The sequence below is a fragment of the Palaemon carinicauda genome, chromosome 13, assembly GCF_036898095.1.
Source record: "Palaemon carinicauda isolate YSFRI2023 chromosome 13, ASM3689809v2, whole genome shotgun sequence".
Classification (NCBI taxonomy): domain Eukaryota; kingdom Metazoa; phylum Arthropoda; class Malacostraca; order Decapoda; family Palaemonidae; genus Palaemon; species Palaemon carinicauda.
The window spans coordinates 33,125,272-33,145,271 of record NC_090737.1 but is presented as its reverse complement, the minus strand read 5'-3'; the positions used below and the strand labels follow the sequence as shown (position 1 = coordinate 33,145,271).

At 37.9% G+C, this 20,000-nt stretch overlaps 1 protein-coding gene across 21 annotated transcripts in view; it reads left to right on the top strand.

The window, feature by feature from the left end:
• The window catches only part of rdgB (retinal degeneration B), a 229,034-nt gene that overhangs the window by 110,797 nt on the left and 98,237 nt on the right, over nucleotides 1-20,000 (top strand). For 15 of the 21 annotated variants that reach the window (XR_011046236.1, XR_011046242.1, XR_011046241.1 and 12 more), the window contains exons 4-9: nucleotides 4,436-4,574; nucleotides 5,112-5,315; nucleotides 6,841-6,980; nucleotides 10,174-10,294; nucleotides 10,597-11,124; nucleotides 13,971-14,045. Coding sequence is in view for 9 of the 21 variants with exons in the window: in XM_068385541.1 (XP_068241642.1) it covers nucleotides 4,436-4,574; nucleotides 5,112-5,315; nucleotides 6,841-6,980; nucleotides 10,174-10,294; nucleotides 10,597-11,124; nucleotides 13,971-14,045 (1,207 nt within the window). In the remaining 12 variants the exon portion in view is untranslated. Of the gene's footprint in view, nucleotides 1-1,001; nucleotides 1,290-4,435; nucleotides 4,575-5,111; nucleotides 5,316-6,840; nucleotides 6,981-10,173; nucleotides 10,295-10,596; nucleotides 11,125-13,970; nucleotides 14,046-20,000 lie in introns of all 21 variants that reach the window. The other 6 variants (XR_011046243.1, XR_011046237.1, XM_068385542.1 and 3 more) reach the window with 2 other exon arrangements.

The following is a 20,000-nucleotide window of genomic DNA, read 5'->3' as shown; positions in this document are numbered from 1 at the left end:
TTATTTCTGTCCTCATGTCCTCAACATTCACTTTCCAAGCACTTTTAAACTCATATGAAACCTTTCAACTCTATTTTCCATCTGATTTTCCCCCACACAATAAATCTACAGAACCCTCTTCATTCAGTACTACATTTACTTCTAACCACATATCAACTTTGTATCCATTAGTCCTGTAAAGATGCTGTCTAAAGGTAACGCAGACCTTTAATTGGAGGAAATATTTTGTTTGTTGAATTTGGGGGATAGAAGAGAGTCAGAGTCGGATGGTGGAAGAAAGGGAAGGGTCACTTAAGGTTCCTAATGGGGAGGAAGTGACTGTTAAGGTCATAAGGATGGGACTTGGAGGTAAAGTATTGTAAGACATTTTGTATGGGTGGGATTGAAAGTGAGATGTTGTAGTGCAGTATAGAGATTTTTATCTATTTTTAGTAAGAGGAAGATATCCATGTTAGATAGGTAGCTAGTAATATGAAGGTATCCAAGTTAGTTACGTAGCTAAATATTCAGATAGTTGACTAAGATATTTAAACATTAAGTAGTGAAGATTTATAGATAAATTGTTAGCTGGGTATATATTGTAAATATATTAACAGGCACAAGGATAGTTAATTAGAAAATACATTAATAAATGAAAAAAATTTGATGTAGAGATTGATTGTAGATTTATATTAGTGATTATATTTTTTTGTATTTTTATATAGTATTGCATTGCAGTGTTTTTAACCAAGCATGAGGTCACTACAAGGCTTAGGATATTTGGTTTCAAACACTTTACTTGACCATATGTAACTAGTAGAATTATAAGTATTAGAGAATCTACACATTGAATATCACGCCAAAGCTCTTGGCCCATGCTGGTGTCTTGGTTTGGGAATAAAGGCTATTTTTTCAATATTTTTAATCTTTTCTTTCAAATAAAAATATAGTTTATATAATTATTTAGCTTTTTTTTCAACTAAATCTTTCTTGTTAAAACATTTCCTTTTATTCTTTTCTAGAGAATGGAAATATACAGTGCAGGCTTTCATTTGAATCTATATAGCCTATCTCTTAACCACAGGTGTCAACCAAATAAGTTCTACAATTCCCTTTAAATGAGTTAAGCTGGACTCTGTGGAAGGATCAGGAAGAGTGAACTTAAAGTATATTAAGTCATTTGAAAATTGAGAAACTAAACTAAAAAGTTTGTTTGAAAATCGAGCAAGATGGTTCAATCAGTGGAGTACCGCATTCCACTGCCTCTGACAGTGGAAGAATACCGGATTGCTCAGCTCTACATGCTAGCGGTGAGTGGGGCTTACAAAGCACAGAAGGACAACCCCCCCCCCCTACACCTCATGATGTTATAATCCCTGTGATGTTATCTTCCTTTCATTGGAACCTTTCGCTTCTATTTTGTAGTTTTTTTTTTTTTTAAGCCAGACTAACACATTTGATGTGTCACTTTTGTAGCATAAATTTTTTATCCTGCAGATGTATTGGCTATTTTTCAGGTTTCAATGCCTCTTATTTTTTGGGTCCTGAAATATGTTTTAATTTGTAATAAATTTGGTTTCATGATAATAGAACTATGCTGTTGGATATAATGCTTTATTACGGTAATTATACCTTTTACATTATTTTAGTGAGTTTTATTTATTGAAGCAGAGGTTTAAGTATGCAAAATTAAGATAGAAATTTTAAGACATAATTTAGATTAAAGTTTACATTATTCAATGTATCAAGGGTGTTAGCAATATACAGCACTCTTATGCCTTTTTTGTTTGTACTTGGCATTTAGTGCTATCATGAATAATGCTTATCTGCTGGAATTTTAAGATATTCACTAATGCCACATTAGAATTTTATTTTATATTGATAGTAAATAGTGCTACTGATTTTCTGGCTATAAGAATGGTTTCAAAATCAATTTTCCTAAATTGTCATATTAGTGGGAATGGTAAAGGATAGATATTGAGAGAATATTCATCTTTCATAACTGATGACAAACTAAAGTAAAGAATCCATTGAATATAGGTTCCATGAATGTCGAAGAATAAAAGGAAGGTCTTGGGTTAATAAGCATGGACCTATACATCTCTCCCATTGTATATACTATACATATATGTAATCATTATGCCTCATATATCCCTGTGTTTCACCAATTTGGTCATATGAATATGTATCTACTCTGATAAACCCAGTTGTCAGGGAACTGCATTTGAAGCTGTCTGTAACTTTATGTACTAAGGAAAGGTTGTGCAATTCTCAACCAAATTTTTATAGGAAAATTTGAATTGCCAATTTCTATAATGTATTTTGAAGAAAATATTCCTACCTTTAGTTGATAGATATTTATATACAGTATGAGAAAGCTGCTTCAGAATTAAATTTGAATTGCTGATTTCTATGCAGTATTGTATTTTAAAGAAAATCTTCCTAACTACAGTTGATATAGACATTTTCATGAGACACTGGTTTAATTTTTTTCCATTACTCATTGTGAAACCTTTCATTTATCAGAGGTACACTAATTAATATCTTTGGAATGAAAGTTGTTGAAATACAACTGTGGGAGAAAAAGGTAAGCTGTATGTATAGGTGTTCTAGCAAAGCAGTTTCCTTGTTTAAGTAACCGATTTCTTGGAAACACTCCAGCAGCACACTCATACTTCCATTAATATTGTAAATGATTTATTTAGATAGCTTCTAAAATTTTGGACAATTGACAAAACTGGCAAGTTAAATTCAAATTTTGTGTGTTGTGGATGCACCATATAGAAGAATTTAGGAAATTAAAAGCTTTTCGCTTGAGCTAAAGCTTCAATGTACATGCCGTACTTTCCAGGAGTATAATTGTACCCATACAAATGCTGCTTGATAAATAAATAGTACAAGATTTTAATTTTGAAGTCTTTTCTTTACTATTGAGCTCTGAGAAAGTAGTAAATTGTCATTGCTTAAATATAGGGTGAAATCAGATTGCAGCTGGGCCCTGTTAAGATATACAACTTCTTCCAAGGAATAAACATTTTAATACTTTTTCTTGATATTTAATAATCTGGGAAAATATTTTTAGATATTTAATAAACTGGGAAAAGATTTCAAATTTTATCTCGAGCCCTATTCTATGCATTTTACAAGGAAATAAAATTTTATCACTTGTAATCAGAGCGTGATAAAAGGTTTGAGAGATTATTTAATTTGAATTATAGGGCTTTAGATTAAGAACATTGAATGGTCGTGTTGCCCCCAGTACTGGGCATTTAGTCCTTACTAAAATCTAATCCAATCTTATTGAAAAGTCTGTCCTTGTGTTACAATGGTTTTGAGGTCGAAAAGTTTTTGGATACAACAGAGCTCCCATAAAGGAATTATTGCATGTATAATTTTTGTTAGTTTCATTCTATTATTTTATATTAATATATTCTATTAGTTTTTTTTGGTTCTAGTCATGTTTCCATGTCATAAAGATTGTTTTTATGTCATGTATTATGACTTTACTACCACATTATCATAGGCAAGTGACTTCCTGGCATATGTACTGTACTATATTTTGGTGTATTTCAACTTGATCAAAATTAGTCACTACACATTGTAGGAACGGTCTCCTTTGTAACCCAAGGACCAACTGTATACGATGTATTTATGCATGGATAATTTGATAAAAATTTCATGATTGACTACAATAGTGTATCTTCTGTACCTCTTAACAACATAACACGAATGTCAGATCGGGGGTTTCCCAGAGATTTTTAAATATGTTTTTATATAAAGTAATTATTCGTGAAGATAGGAGAATGATAGGTGAGATAATACTTTTGTAAGTACCGTACTGTATTTGTAACCATTGCATGTAGAATGCTGTAGATTAATGTAAAGCATGGCATTGATTGGCTTTTGTTAATTGTGGTTTTCTGGCATCTTCTTAGTACCTGTATGCTAAGTATTATTTTAGTTCTTTATATTGATTAACTATTAAGCCATACTGGCTGTATATAATCTACATTGTGTGCCTTTTATATCAAGTGACTGGGATTTACTACAATTATTTAGTCATGCTAAGGATAATGTATATATTTTTTTAGATCTTGGTGTATTTTAACTTTAAGAAATGAGTTATAGAATTGCTTTAAAAATTTTATGACTACAGTATTTAATGGTCAAATGCCTTATTTTTCTTTAACTAGAGGTACATTTTCAATGTATGTATTTGGTTTCACTTCTGTCTTTAATTTTACTCTGTAAGCAATACAAGAACCTATTCCATCTTATTTGGATTTAAAAAAAAAAAAATCTTTTAAAGCTTTAATTGCATTTGAAAAAAAAAAAAAGTGTCCTTCACTTGCAGTATTTCTTTGTTGTGTACTTATTTTTTTCTATAATCTTTCAACTTCTGTTTAATATCAAATGCCATATAAGTCCACAGTTAGAATGATGATGATCTTTGCAGAAAAAGTCACGGCAAGAAAGTCATGGGGAAGGCAGCGGGGTCGAAATCTTGGTCAACGAACCATATGAAAATGGACCAGGACCAGATGGTAAAGGACAGTATACTCACAAAGTCTATCATGTCGGAAGTCATTTGCCAGGTATGTACAGTAGTTGATGACCGATGAGGTTTGGATGAGCTGGATACTGTATTAATAGGTACACAAACTGAAAACTACAATTATCTGCCTATATTATTGTTCATCAAAGTAAAATTGAAACAGTTGTATATTTAGGCAAGAGTACATGAATACTAGCAGTATTCACACAAGAAATCACCAAGATTGTGTATAGTTCATTTCCAATTTAGTAATACTAGATGATTCTAGAGTTTTATAATTTTCATAGACATCATTAAATAGTTACATATTGTACAGGTCATTTAACATGCATATTTTCAATTCAATTACTGTAGGTGTTTAATTTTATTTTATTCTTTAAAAGAAAAAAAATTAACTGACCTGGTAAAGAGAATTGTGGACCAGGCCATGTTTAGATATATTAAATAGATGAATTTTTTATCACTTTTTCTTGATTGTTTCTCTTGAGTCAATTATACCTTTTAAATTTGAAATTCAGCCCAGGGTTATACATATTTTCAACAAGGGAGCAATTTTTCATTATTACAATTTTTCCAGGCTGGCTCAAGTCCCTCATTCCTAAATCAGCCCTCTCTGTTGAAGAAGAGGCTTGGAATGCCTATCCTTATACCAAAACACGTTTCACCTGCCCATTTGTTGAAAAATTTAGTATTGAGGTTGAAACTTACTACTTCAATGATGGTGGGCATCAGGACAATGTGTTTAACCTTTCCAAGTCTGAGATGAAGCAACGAGAAGTAGGTAAGCTGTGTTATGAATTTTTTTTACAATACCTGTATACTGTATAGGAAATATGGTTAGTATTGTATATTTATTTTGTTTTAATGGTAGTAACACTTCATATCATCGAGAATATAACATGATGTAGGAAAGAGAACACTGTGGTTTTCATCCACATTTGGCACTAGATAACTCTGTGACTACCAGTCATGGTCCTCCGTTGTAAATAGAACTTGTAGGTTATGTTGTGAACCCATTAGATTCCAGACTGTGAATGTCCTCAATATTTAGTCTATTCTTGTTAGGAAAAGATAGTTGATCTATACTGAATTACTATGGTAAGAGTTAGCCTAATGAGATACTGTATAGAGAGAGGAGAGGAAGAGAAATAGATAGAGAATACTGTAATACATTAAAATATAATTTTAGTAAATGTTCTGGTACAAATTTACTTAGTTTTACAGGTCAATAAACAGTGGGGTTAGTTCCACATAAGAGCTTAAATGTACTCTAGCTAGTGCTATACTTCAAGTTTTTTTTTTTTTCCAGTGTGTATGAAATATAATGAAAACTCTGTACAAGATACTGTGAAATAAATTTGCCCAGATGTAGGCTTTGACAAACAGTCTCGGTAGGCTAGCCTAAGGTGAACTAAAGTTGTTAGTACTGTATTCAATTTTTGAAGGGGACTAAAAGACTTTTACTGTATTATGAAATAGAATTTGTTGGATATTTTGACCAATCACAGGTTATGACAAGTGTCTGCATTTTTAAGGTAGGCTAGGCAGCAAAGTTTGATAGATTAGATGGTCTTTTTATTTACTTTATTTTTCCCACATTTTATGACTGGTTTCCTGGAACCCAATCATAGCATAAATTAAGGAGCACCAGTATTGAACTGATCTAAATAAGCATTATATGGTCCAGTTTGTGGGGGTGGAAGTCTCACTCAGTTAAAATTTGAATTAATTTCAATTCAATATAATATATTTAGGATTTTTAATACTATATGGCATAAGATACAGAATTTTGAGTTTTTCTGATCTCTGCCTTTCTTTGACACTGACCCCTTGAACTAAATTCCTGAAAATCCATTAAGTAACCGGAATGGATGGCAACCTTGTTCTTTTCACTTTTCTTTCAGTTATCTAGAAGTTCTGGCTTAAGGTAAAAAAAAATTTTCAATCTTATGTATATTTTAGATGATTGTAACCTTTGTCAGTGAATTAGATACCAAGGTATAGTTAAAATGTGAGTCATATAAAAGAGGAATACCTTATCTAACTAAAGAGTGAGGACCAAAAAGAAAAAAATGTGAAAGGAATAAAATCTTAATGCTGGAAGAAGTAAGACCATTGTCTCAAAACTAGGGGAGTCCTACAACTGAGTGAAAATCTGAGCAAATTCCACTGCTTATTTTCTTCTTTTATCTGTTTTGCAGGAAATATTTTTGTATTTTTGTATTCTGATTGAACGGTTGATTATTTTGATGACACTTTGGAATTATAATTTCTAGAAAAATTAGGTTTATTTTATTTTTTTTCAGATCTAATTGATGTTGTTAAAGATCAGTTATACGGAGCAGACTACAAAGAAGAAGAAGATCCACGTAAATACTCTTCTGAGAAGACTGGTAGAGGCCCACTTGGCGAAAACTGGATACAAGAATACTGGGATATATGTAAGGTCTGTAGTAAACTTTACAGTGCATATTCAAATAAACATTGGATATATTTTGAATGTTTAGAAATTAATAAGAACTGTGTTTATCATTATAAAATTTAGTTATAGCATTACAGTGTAGAAGGACTGGGTAGAAGGAATTATGTAGTTGTCATGGGTGACTTAAATGCTAGAGTGGGCGCTGGAGAGGTAGAAGGTGTCATTGGGAAGTATGGCATACCAGGTGAAAATAAGAGTGGTGAGAGACTGGTAGATATGTGTGTGGGGAGCAAGAGATGGTGATAAGATCTAGCTTTTCCAAAAAGAAAGATAAAAACAAGTATACATGGGTAAGAGTGGCAAATGGAAGAGTGGTAGAAAGGGCGTCAATGGATTATGTGTTGATAACTAAAAGAATGTTTGCAAGATTAAAAGACGGGCACATGTTTAGGGGTATGGCTAACGGTATGTCTGATCACTTTTTGGTGGAAGGAAAATTAGTTGTAGCAAAAGAGTGGGGGAATAGAGTAGGTGGATGTAAAAGGGGGCTAGTAAGGGTTGAAGAGCTAATAAAACCGGGGGTAAAAAGTGAATATCAAGAAAGGTTGAAAATGGCATATGACGAAGTGAAAGTAAGAGAAACTGGTAATTTAGAGGAGGAGTGGAAGTTAGTAAAAGAAAATTTTGTTGGGATTGCAAGTGATGTATGTGGCAAGAATTTTGTTGGAGGCAGCATGAGGAAGGGCAGTGAATGGTGGAATGAAGGAGTGAAGGTAAAAGTGGAAGAGAAAAAGAGGGCTTTTGAAGAATGGCTGCAGAGTAATAGTGTAGAGAAGTATGAAAGATATAGAGAGAAAAATGTGGAAGTAAAGTGCATGGTAAGTGAGGCAAAGAGGGCAGCTGACCTGAGGTGGGGTCAGGGATTGGGTCATTCATATGAAGAGAATAAGTAGTAGTTTTAGAAAGAAGCGAAGAGAGTAAGGTAGGCTGGTTCAAGAATTGAATAGACAGTGAAAGATGGAAATGGAAGGTTGTTAAAAGGAGAGGAAGCAAGGAAATGGTGGGCTGAATATTTTGAAAGTTTACTGAATGTTGAGGATAATAGGGAGGCAGATATAATTGCTGTTGCAGGTGTTGAGGTGCTGGTGATGGGAGATGAGAATGAGAGATAGATTACAAGAGAGGAAGTGAGGAGAGCACTAGATGAAACGAGAGTAGGGAAAGCATCTTGTATGGATGGTGTGAGAGCCGAGATGTTGAAGGAAGGAGGTATGACTGTACTTGAATGGTTGGTGAGATTGTTTAATATGTGTTTTGTGTTGTCAATGGTACCCGTAGATTGGGTTTGTGCATGTATTGTACCACTACATAAGGGTAAGGGAGATGTGCATGAGTGTTGTAATTCAAGGGGTATTAGTTTGTTGAGTGTAGTTGGAAAAGTGTATGGTAGAGCACTGTTTAAAAGGATTAAATATAAAACAGAGAATGCAATCTTAGAAGTACAGGGTAGTTTTAGAAGAGGTAGGGGTTATATGAATCAGATTTTTACAGTTAGGCAGATATGAGAGAAATATTTAGCAAAAGGTAAGGAGGTGTATGTTGCGTTTATGGATCTGGAGAAAGCGTATGATAGAGTTGATAGGGAAGCAATGTGGAATGTGATGAGGTTATATGGAGTTGGTGGAAGGTTGTTGCAAGCAGTGAAAAGTTTCTATAAAGGTAGTAAAGCATGTGTTAGGATAGGAAATGAAGTGAGCGATTGGTTTCCGGTGAGAGTGGGACTGAGACAGGGATGTGTGATGTTGCCGTGGTTGTTTAGCTTGTATGTTGATGGAGTGGTGAGAGAGGTGAATCCTCGAGTGCTTGGACGAGGATTGAAACCGGTAGATGAGAATGACCATGAATGGGAGGTAAATCAGTTGTTGTTTGCGGATGATACTGTACTGGTTGCTGATTCGGAAGGGTGTGTGAGAGAAGGAAGTTGAGAGTTAATGTGGGTAAGAGTAAGGTTATGAGATGTACGAGAAGGGAAGGTGGTGCGAGGTTGAATGTCATGTTGAGTGGAGAGTTACTTGAGGAGGTGGATCAGTTTAAGTACTTGGGGTCTGTTGTTGCAACAAATGGTGGAGTGGAAGCAGATGTACCTCAGAGAGTGAATGAAGGATGTAAATTGTTTGAGGGCAGTTACGGGAGTAGTAAAAAAATAGAGGGTTGGGCATGAATGTAAAGAGAGTTCTGTATGAGGAAGTGATTGTACCAACTGTGATGTATGGATCGAAGTTGTGGGGAACGAAAGTGCCTTAGAGACAGAAATTGAATGTGTTTGAGATGAAGTGTCTAAGGAGTATGGCTGGTATATCTCGAGTAGATAGGGTTAGGAACGAAGTAGTGAGGGTGAGAACGGGTGTAAGAAATGAGTTAGCAGCTAGAGTGGATATGAATGTGTTGAGGTGGTTTGGCCATGTTGAGAGAATGGAAAATGGCTGTCTGTTAAAGAAGGTGATGAATACAAGAGTTGATGGGAGAAGTACAAGAGGAAGGCCAAGGTTTGGTTGGATGGATGGAGTGAAGAAAGCTCTGGGTGATAGGAGGATAGATGTGAGAGAGGCAAGAGAGCGTGCTAGAAATTGGAATGAATGGTGAACGATTGTGACGCAGTTCCGGTAGGCCCTGCTGCTTCCTCCGGTCCCTTAGATGACCGCTGAGGTAACAGTAGTAGGGGATTCAGTGTTATGAAGCTTCATCTGTGGTGGATAACGGGGGAGGGTGGGCTGTGGCACCCTAACAGTACAGCCGAACTCGGTTGAGTCCTGTCAGGCTGGGAGGAACGTAGAGAGGAGAGGTCCCCTTTTTTTGTTTCATTTGTTCGATGTTGGCTACCCCCCAAAATTGGGGGAAGTGCCTTGGTATATGTATGTATTACAGTAATATTGGGCAATTTTCATTGAAATTTTACCTTGGTTAAGTGTCGTGATTTTAATTTTTATTATTGTCCAAATCTTTCTGTAAGCCCTTCCCTTCGGTCTCTTTACTAGACTCGCTTTATCAAATCTATTTTCAAATATCTTCTAAAAAGAACAAATCCTTCGCGCGAGGCTTTTCAGAATAGCAGTGTAATTCTGTAATTGAATTAAACTTCTTAATACTTTATAATTATCAAAATTTCATTTTTGTGCCATGTTCTTTGAATTGTTACTTAAACTGTCGCATTTTTCAGGATGCACCACAAACACCTTTACCAACTGGAGAAGCAATTATGTGTGCTTATAAACTCTGTAAAGTAGAATTCCGTTACTGGGGCATGCAAACCAAAATCGAAAAGTTCATTCATGATATTGGTATGTATTTAACTCTTTTTCTAGTTTTGGTGAACTTTAATCATTATGTATTTTTGCCATTTTTTATGTAACAATTGAAATTTTGTTATGAAGTACTTTTTATGAATTATTTACTCACTTCTAATGTTAAAATACCCAAAATCTTGCTTTTTAAATTCGACAACCCATCTCCAATAAATTATATTCTTGACATATATACTTTCTCATAAATTAGAAGGATTTTCTTATCGTCATAAATGGAAGCTGTTTTGATGATTTTATGGAGGTAACGTTATCTGATAAAATTTTTATGACTTTCATAGCATTACGAAAAACAATGCTACGCGCTCATAGACAAGCATGGGCATGGATGGATGAATGGTGGGGCCTCACTATAGATGATATTCGAAATATTGAACAAGAAACTCAAGCTCTTTTAGCAAAGAAATATGGTGGAGATTCTGATGACGCAGAGGATGACTTGGCTGGCACTGATAGTGGATCACCTGAGGCAACAGCAGAAATACCTCAAAGTCCAAGTGTTTCATCAGATCGGACGCCTATACTTGAGCAATTGAGTGAATCTAGCTCATTTAGGACTAGTAATGACTTGAGTGAAGAACCATCTGTTGTGTATAATGAGGATGGCTCTGTGACAAAAGGTGTTATTAATAACAATAATAATAATAATGTGGACAGTGTAGAAAATAGGAGGAGTTCTGGTACAAGTCCCAAACTAAAGAAGAGAGAGCTTAATGTCAGTATGGATAGTGTTGCGATGGATGAAAACAAAAAGAGGGGGTCCTGGTCGAGGAGTGGTTCTAGAAACACATTGAATTCACAGAATCAAGGTAAGGTGTCTTATATCCATAAATACTGGGTAATTAGGTTTTGAAATATTTGATTGGGGGATTATTGTGTGGAGGAATACGTTAGTTGCCAAAATGATTTATTGGCTGGTTGGATTGATTTTTTTTACATGCTGAAAAGAACACCTGTCGGATTGAGAAAAAAGTTGTAGAAATTTTCTTTCGTTTATTTCTATGAACCTCCCCTGATGTTCATATTGCTTCTCTCTCAAAGCTTACGTATGTTGACATTTACCCAAAAATCTTAAAAGATTTCATTCTTTTCAATAGTCTTAGGACTCTAGAATAATAGACTATCTAGGACTAATTTCATTAACCATGGTGTGGATAGGCCATTCCATCTTTTTTCTTTATATTTGTGTCAGTCTTGCTATATTATCATAATGAAATATAGTTTCATTCCTGTAGATATTTTTTAATAACTTTAAAAGTTACAGTTTACTCTTTATTTCAAGTGGCAGTGAGACAGTGTAGCACTTCATGTGTTTTCCCTAACGGCGTTAAAATAGGTGCTAGTACCTCAACTGTTGAAAGTAGTCTCTAGCCTAGTGCATACCAAGAAGTTCCTGTTAGAAGTAAAGAAAAGGATGCGCAAAGAAACATCTTTTCTGATGAAGTATCTAATCATTAAGGAATTTTATTTCTAAAGTGTGTGAAAGTTACTCAATGAGTTCAGGTACAATACTACTCTTAATTTTATGTCAGCTCCTATTTAATGGCTCTCTAAGATGGCTCTTTCTCCACCTTTTCTATAATTTCTTAGTCACTGTTCATTATTAGCTTCAGTGAAAAAGTTTGATTCATTCCCATATATTTTTAAACCTTTTCTTTCAAACTGTCTGTGATCTTTTAGGCAAAATACGACTTTCTTTGGCAGTAAATATACTGAAATGAGAATGACACAAAGATTAGAGTGCCTAACCTTATTAGATATTGGATTATCTTGTACCCATGGTTGGTGTAAACTATAGATCATCTTAAATACCATGCAGTATGAACCTGAAATTAATTTCATACCAACAAGAAACTCTCATTATTATTATTTTTATTACTGTATTACTGGAAAGAGAACAAATGCCCGGTACTGAAAAAAGCTGTCAAAACAAACTATGGTACTTAACACCGAGAGCACAAACAACACAACTACGCGAGCAAGTCCAAAACAGAAGGATGTCCTAGAGGGCGTTCGTGTTAGGTGTCGGTGGCGTGGTCCAAGTGTGGTTTCTAGGGCCTCGGTTACGGCCCTTCCCTTTGATGAAGGAATTATCTAAATGGAAGACAGCCTGTGAATAGTGGTTTTCATACACCCCTGATGTATACACGACACCCACAAGGTGCTCGCGCGAGGGTAGTAACCTCTGCATTCCATACTTTTATCTTTCTCTGGTATATTTGGAAGATTTATATCAGAAAAGTGTAAAGAAGGACCTTTTCACCGGCCGTCACAGGTCTCTCCCCAGAAATAGATTTTTCCTTCGTCAAAATCCCTTTTTTATTACTGTATTACCAGCCCAGCTACAACCTTGGTTGGAAAAGGAGAATGTTACAGACACTTGATGTTATGCATCACCTCTTATTCTGATGTGCAACAGAAATGGAGCCAAAATAGTTAGGCATGGAGGAAGGCAATTAAGAAAAAAACATTATTTGGTACAAGTAAGTTATCATGAATTCCATGAATTGCAATGTAAATGGGGTTACAAAAGCAATCCCCCTCTGAAAATTTGAGATAAAAAGCCGCAAGGAAAAGTGACTTATTTAATTGGTAGGCAATCCTCAGGGTCCAGACGGGTTGAGCATGCTAATTATTTAGTATGAAGGCCAATGATTCAAAGTTTGGTTTCTAATCAGCAGAGGAAAGGGTCCAAAGGTTCCGAGGAAGAGTCCAAGGAGTACACTGTTGAGCAGGAATAGGGGTCTGAAGGCAGGTATTATTCAGAAGAGATAGGTGAAGAACTCGGAGAATGGTGACCACCACCCACCTGACCAATGGAGAAAATGTAGAAAATGGTGACCACCACCCACCTGACCAATGGAGAAAATGTGGTGGGCCTTGGGTCAGAAGTGGAGTCTATAGTGGTAAAATAAGGAGTGAGAGACTTTGTCATTACCATGAAAATTAAGAAAATCTTCTATCAGAGCCATTATGACAAAAAGGTTCCTGCTCTTTATCATGTTATAATGATCTGGAGAAAAAAATGAGGCCAAGGATTTATTTTAATCTTAGAGAAGCAAATGGACTTCATGGTGATAAGAGCAGCTGCCGAGTAAGAGAGCAGATGTCTAAAACTACTGAGGAGGAGATTTAAAGGTTAAGGTCTGGGGACTATTGTTTGACAGTAAGTTGGACAAACTGGAGGCTGGTCTATTGTTGTAAATGTGATTCCAATTGATATAGGTTGTGGAGCATCCTTGGTTGCAGGGCCTACAGGCACTGGTGGAGGGAGGGGTGGCCATGTGGTGGTAATTAATAAGGGGCTACCACAATTGGTATTCACCTGCTAAGACAATTTAGTGTGAAAGATGATCCATGAATATCAGGTGTATTGGTCGAACATAAATCTTGGGGTTAATGATTTTTGGCAGTCATTTGATTGTACTGATATTTTTTATTTAATGCATAATCATATGTGTAGCAGGGGGTTCTCATGATTCTTTGTTAGTTTTAAAACCTATATGTAATTACTGGAATATTTTAAGTGGAATTCATGATATAAAAAACCATGACTGACTTCTTGATTTTCAATAGAATTTAGTATAGCTTCTGTCAAATGGATATATTAGAATATATTCAGTAGTGTATATATTTTTTACTTAAATATTTTCAGCAAATTGGAGAATGGAGAGCATTAGAAGAGATTCGGACACATCAGGAAGTGAAGACGAATTCTTCGATTGTCAAGGTATGTTTTCTATGTTGTGCAATGATGTGTGGAAATTTGAGGCTAATCCTTATAAGGTGTAATTCCAAACATTGTGGCACTTAGGAAGAATGTTTTTAAAGTTTTAATGTTCACTATTCCAGAAATTGTATTAATATATCACTCACATAGATTGTAGTTGAATTATATTTATTCACTTATTTTGATTGTCTTTCTGTTTTACAATTTACCACTTTTGTCATGTAACATATTTTTACTTATATAGTTTATTACCCTTATGTTTCTTGCCCATGTAGTTTGATATAAAGTTCCAACTAATAAGTTGGGTGGTTCAGTAGCTTCGAAATATCACTTTTTATTTTTATATAAATCAAGAGATAAATTTTAAAAGAAAAAGTATGTTGGATGGTTCTGTATAATTTAAAGTCTTCCATCACAATCTGTATGATCTTATTGTTTGCAAAATATGATGCATCAGTCCAAGGTAAGTTCACTTTAGGGGATTAAATGTAAATTATGGTATCAAGAGAGGTTAAGATGTTTGAAAATTACTTTTTCCTCTTAATTCTGGAGTCATATTCCATTTAGCAGAGTTATTAATGCTATGACATATATTTCGCTAATTTATCTAATCAGTTCCCTTCAACACAGACTAAGCATTTTCCAGTTTCTTTAATGCAAAATTTGGTTGCCAATTAAATTCCTTTTATTGTATGTTACAGAAGCAATACAGTTTGTTTGAAAATTATGTTTCTACCTTAGTTTATTTCAACAGTGAAAATACAGTTCAGGTAAATGAGTTATTGATATGATGAAGGTATCCACCTTACCAGTAGGATTAATAATGGTCTGCAGTTAGGTACTGTAATATCAATTTTCAACTTAAACAAAACCTTGCTTTTCAGTGAACCTTTGCCATTGGAACTGTTCTTATGAAATGCATAGTGGAATAGATAGTTGTCTTTTGTATATGTAGCTTGAGATTGATTATTAGTGTAGATAGTGAGTGCCACAATTTACCTCTTAGTAGAGAGAGGATTTTATTTAAACCTGTGCATTGATTCCTGAGTTTGGATCCCCTGTTAGCATTGAAAGGGTCAGGTGTCATTCGGTTAGTTATTTTTAGAATGCACACTTACAACAATGTGGTTTGCCTTTGCAGCATATCAAAAGCCTGTTTGAATGATTCAATCCCCAACCCTGTGTTTACCTTTCTTGTATATTGGAAAAATATCAAGCAATATTTATTGCTTTACAGGAAATGCTAGTTGTCTGAACTGTCATTTATAATTTTCCATTTACAGAAATTTATAAGAAGGGAAAACTTAAAATAGCTAACCCATTTTTACTTGCTGATTTTGAATTATCTTTATGTATTTAGCACGCTATTTTCATTCTTTCAACACTTTATAGTAATTTTACATTATTTATCAGAAAAAGCAATGCAGATATTTAGATAGGATGAATATTTTTTTTTGTCAAATTGAATCATAAATCAAATAAAAGAGAAAGCAATCTACCTGATGATTCTCTGGATGTTAGATTAGGACCTCAGAAATAGACGACTTATGTTGCCCTTTGAACAATATAATACTGCATAGGGGGGACAATGCTTTGTTGACTTTGATCTGCGATATTTTCCTAATTTGACATGATTTTGAGATGATTTTCGTGGTTGGTAGAGATATTATATATATATATATATATATATATATATATATATATATATATATATATATATATATATATATATATATATATATATATATATATATATATATATATATATATATATATATATATATATATATTCATATATGTTTGTATATTTACATATATTTTTCAATATTAAACTTACCCGATAATCATGTAGCTGTCAACTCCGTTGCCCGACAGAATTCTATGGAGGGATACACCAGCTATCACAATACTAGAAGGGGGTGTACTTACCAGCGCCACCTGTGGCCAGGTACTCAAGTACTTCTTGTTGACACCTCCTCAATTATTCCTCTGTCGTGCTTCCGGCAAGACGTTCTGGGATACGCTTATGGTCTTCGAGTTTATTCACGGCTAATTGGTGAAGTATTCTCTCAGATTAACGGCTGTCGCTTTACTGGAAACCTTCTTATATTAGCTAGATAGCTTTTATATAGTCCTGATTAACGGTTAACGATTTTTGCTTGTTTTTGGAACCCCCTTTGGCTAACTCTTTGGATTCAAGATGTCTGACATTTCGCAAGCCCCCTCCCATAGACGATGTAGGTCTTGCAATAGGCGTATTCCGAAGGCCTCGGTAGATCCTCACACCGCTTGTTCTGACTGTAGGGACAGGCCCTGTCAGTTAGAAAATCGATGTGAGGAATGCGCCGGACTTTCGGAATTGGAATTTGTCCGTCTTTTGAAATATTCAACTAAGTTAGAGAGAGGTAGAGTTAGGAGGAGTTCTTCTCACTCTTCACTGTTTTCCTCACCTCATGATCCCCTACCTTTTCCTACCCCTGTAGTGGCTACCCCCGAACCTACTGTGTGCCCTCCGCCTGATATGTCAGTTGTTTTGCGTGCTATTCAGGCTTTAGGCGATAAAGTAGAGTCAGTGGTAAGTGACCATAAGTCTCTGATGGCCGAAGTTAAAGAACTGAAGGTCAAGAGTGCAGTGGGTGGAGTTAGTGCCAGTGCTGTGACGAGTGCTAGTGTCAGTGCAGTGCCAAGTGCTAGTGTTAGTGCCAGTGTGGTGCGTGAGGATTTTTCTGTGCGAGCCAGTCGTCCTCCCAGTCCGGGACCTCTTGCAAGCTCCCAAGCCCAGGGGAGAAGCAATGTCGAAGGGCATAAGGGTTCGGCAGGCCTTGTTAGGCGCACAGAACTATCCTCGGTGGTTGCGGGCGTGTCTTCCAAAGACCGTCACTCCCACCTGCAGACGATTGAGCCCGTCTTTATCTCGTCCGCTGATCAACTGTCAGGGAAGAAACGTTGGTCTCAGGTCTCGAGACCGCTTAAACGTAGAGTCCAGTCCGCGAGTGCTCAGCCAGGTTGCAGTCATTGGCTCAGCTCTGACTCGCCTCAGTCATCTGTCGACTGTACTCCGCCCAAGAGGAGTAAGGTTCTGCCACAACAGAGCTCGACTGTTAAGGCTTTACCTCAGTCTATCGTTTCTGCCGATCCCAAGTGGACTCTGCTTCAGTCCATGCAAGCACAGCTTTCGGACTTGATGCGTGAGTGTCGGGCTGAGAGTGTTGCACCTCCGCCGCCTACACTCCCTCCGCCTGTTCTCGCTCCGCCTGCGCTCGCCCCGCCTGCGCTCGCTCCGCCTGGTCGCAGCACCATCTGCCAGGCGTACGATGTTGAGCCACTTTCTGAGTTCGCTGTTCCCAGTGGTGTTCAGCCTCAGCCTTCTTTAATGCAACCTTTACTTTGGGATCAGGAGGATTATTCCACTCTTCCTCCGCCTCCCCTTGCTGCTCCACCAGTGGTGCAACTCTCGGTTGAGGTACAACAACCTCTCCCGTCCATGAGTCAGTCTCCTCAGCTCTCGCTGCAGCGAGCTCAACCCTCCTCAAGGCAAGCTCCTCTACACCCTGGACTTGCGCCTCAGGAGCCTATGCTTGCGAGAACTTTACCTTGTTCTGCGCAGCCTCAACCTCATCATGCTCCGCTCATATCACAGGAACAGGAACGTGCTACTCCGCCTCCGTCCTCCGCTCAGCAAGCGCAATCCTTGGGTTCAACCTCTCTTGCTAGGAGTCAACCTCCTCCACCCATGCGCCTTCCTTCTGCTTCGTCTGTTGTTCAGCCTTTGCAGTCTGAGCCTCAGGTTTTCCCTCAACAGTCACTGGAAGAGGAAACCACTGTTATTGTTCCTACCCGTTCTGACTCTGCGGTTCAGCATTCTTGTCCGATCTCTTCGCTACACTCTGGTGATGAGGTGTCGGATGATGAGGAGGCACACCTTGATCCCTCATCAGACGTGGACGAATCCAAGCTTTCTCCACAGTCTATTGATTTTCGTAAGGTCTTGGCTCTACTCAGGGAGATTTACCCAGACCACTTTGTCTCTGCTATTCCCCGCTCTCCGCCATCTGAGTTTTCGCTGGGCGTACAACAAGCTAAGTCCACCTATACTAAGCTTGTCCTAGCTAGATCCTCTAAGAGGGCTTTAAGGATCTTAGGGGAGTGGCTGCAGTCTAAACAACACCTTGGCAAGACTTCCTTCATGTTCCCTCCAACGAAGCTCACTTCGAAAGCGAGCGTTTGGTATGCCACAGGGGAAGCACCAGGCTTGGGAGTACCTGCCTCTGCCCAGGCTGACTTCTCAAGTCTGGTAGACTCGCCTCGGAGAACTGCTATGAGGCGCTCGAAGGTTTGTTGGACCTTCTCAGACCTGGATCACTTACTGAAAGGGATGTTCAGAGCATTTGAAATGTTCAACTTTCTCGACTGGTGCCTGGGGGCCCTCAGCAAGAAAACCTCTCCTGCGGACAAAGATTCTGCCATGCTTTTAATGTCCTGCATGGATAAGGCCATCAGAGATGGATCGGGCGAGCTAGCGTCGATGTTTGTATCAGGGGTGTTGAAGAAAAGGGAACAACTGTGTACCTTCCTTTCCGCCAGCATTACACCTTGCCAACGGTCACAACTCCTTTTTGCTCCGCTCTCGAAGTTCCTCTTTCCCGAAGAGCTAGTTAAGGACTTGTCTGCTGCCCTGATACAAAAGGATACGCACGATCTTGTAGCCTCATCGGCTCGTAAGTCTAAGGTTGCTACCTCAGTCCCCAAGACTTATCGCTCCCCAGTGGCTGATACCCCTGCTACGAGGTTCATACCGCCCTTTCGTGGTAGAGCCCCCAGCCGAGGAAGCTCCCGTCCAGACTCTCACAGGAGCAAGTCTAGGAAAGGATCCAGGACATCTAAAGGAAAAAACTGACTCTCCGTTTCTCCAGACAACAGTAGGAGCCAGACTCAAGATCTTCTGGCGAGCCTGGGAGAAGAGAGGTGCAGACGCACAGTCTGTCAGTTGGCTGAGGAACGGTTACAGGATTCCATTCTGCCTCAAACCACCTCTGACCACATCGCCCATCAACCTCTCTCCCAACTACAAAGAAGAGGACAAGAGGCTAGCATTGCAACAGGAGGTGTCGCTACTTGTGCAGAAGAAGGCAGTGGTTATAGTCCGGGACCATCAATCCCCGGGCTTCTATAACCGTCTCTTTCTTGTGGCCAAGAAGACAGGAGGTTGGAGACCGGTGCTGGACGTCAGCGCTCTCAACGAGTATGTCACCAAGCAGACGTTCACGATGGAGACGACCAAGTCGGTCTTAGCAGCGGTCAGACAGGAGGACTGGATGGTCTCGTTGGACTTGAAAGATGCATACTTTCACGTTCCTATTCATCCAGACTCCCAACCTTTCCTGAGATTCGTTTTCGGAAAGGTTGTCTATCAATTCCAAGCCCTGTGTTTTGGCCTAAGCACAGCTCCTATGGTCTTTACTCATCTGATGAGGAATGTAGCAAAATTCCTACACTTGTCGAACATCAGAGCCTCCCTCTACCTAGACGACTGGCTGTTGAGAGCCTCCACGAGTCGTCGTTGTCTGGAGAACCTCAATTGGACTTTAGACTTAATCAGAGACCTGGGTCTATTAGTCAATATAGAGAAGTCTCAACTCATTCCCTCCCAATCCATTGTGTACCTGGGAATGGAGATTCGGAGTCAGGATTTTCGGGCTTTTCCATCGGCCCCCAGGATAAGCCAAGCCCTAGAGTGCATCATGAGCATGCTGAAGAGGAGCAGTTGCTCAGTGAGACAGTGGATGAGTCTCACAGGGACCCTCTCATCACTGGCCCTGTTTGTCGAGCTAGGAAGACTCCACCTCCGCCCTCTTCAATTCCATCTGGCAGCTCATTGGGACAAGGGTTCGACTCTAGAAGCAGTCTCTATCCCTATCAACCAAGAGATGAAGACCACTCTCCTGTGGTGGAAGC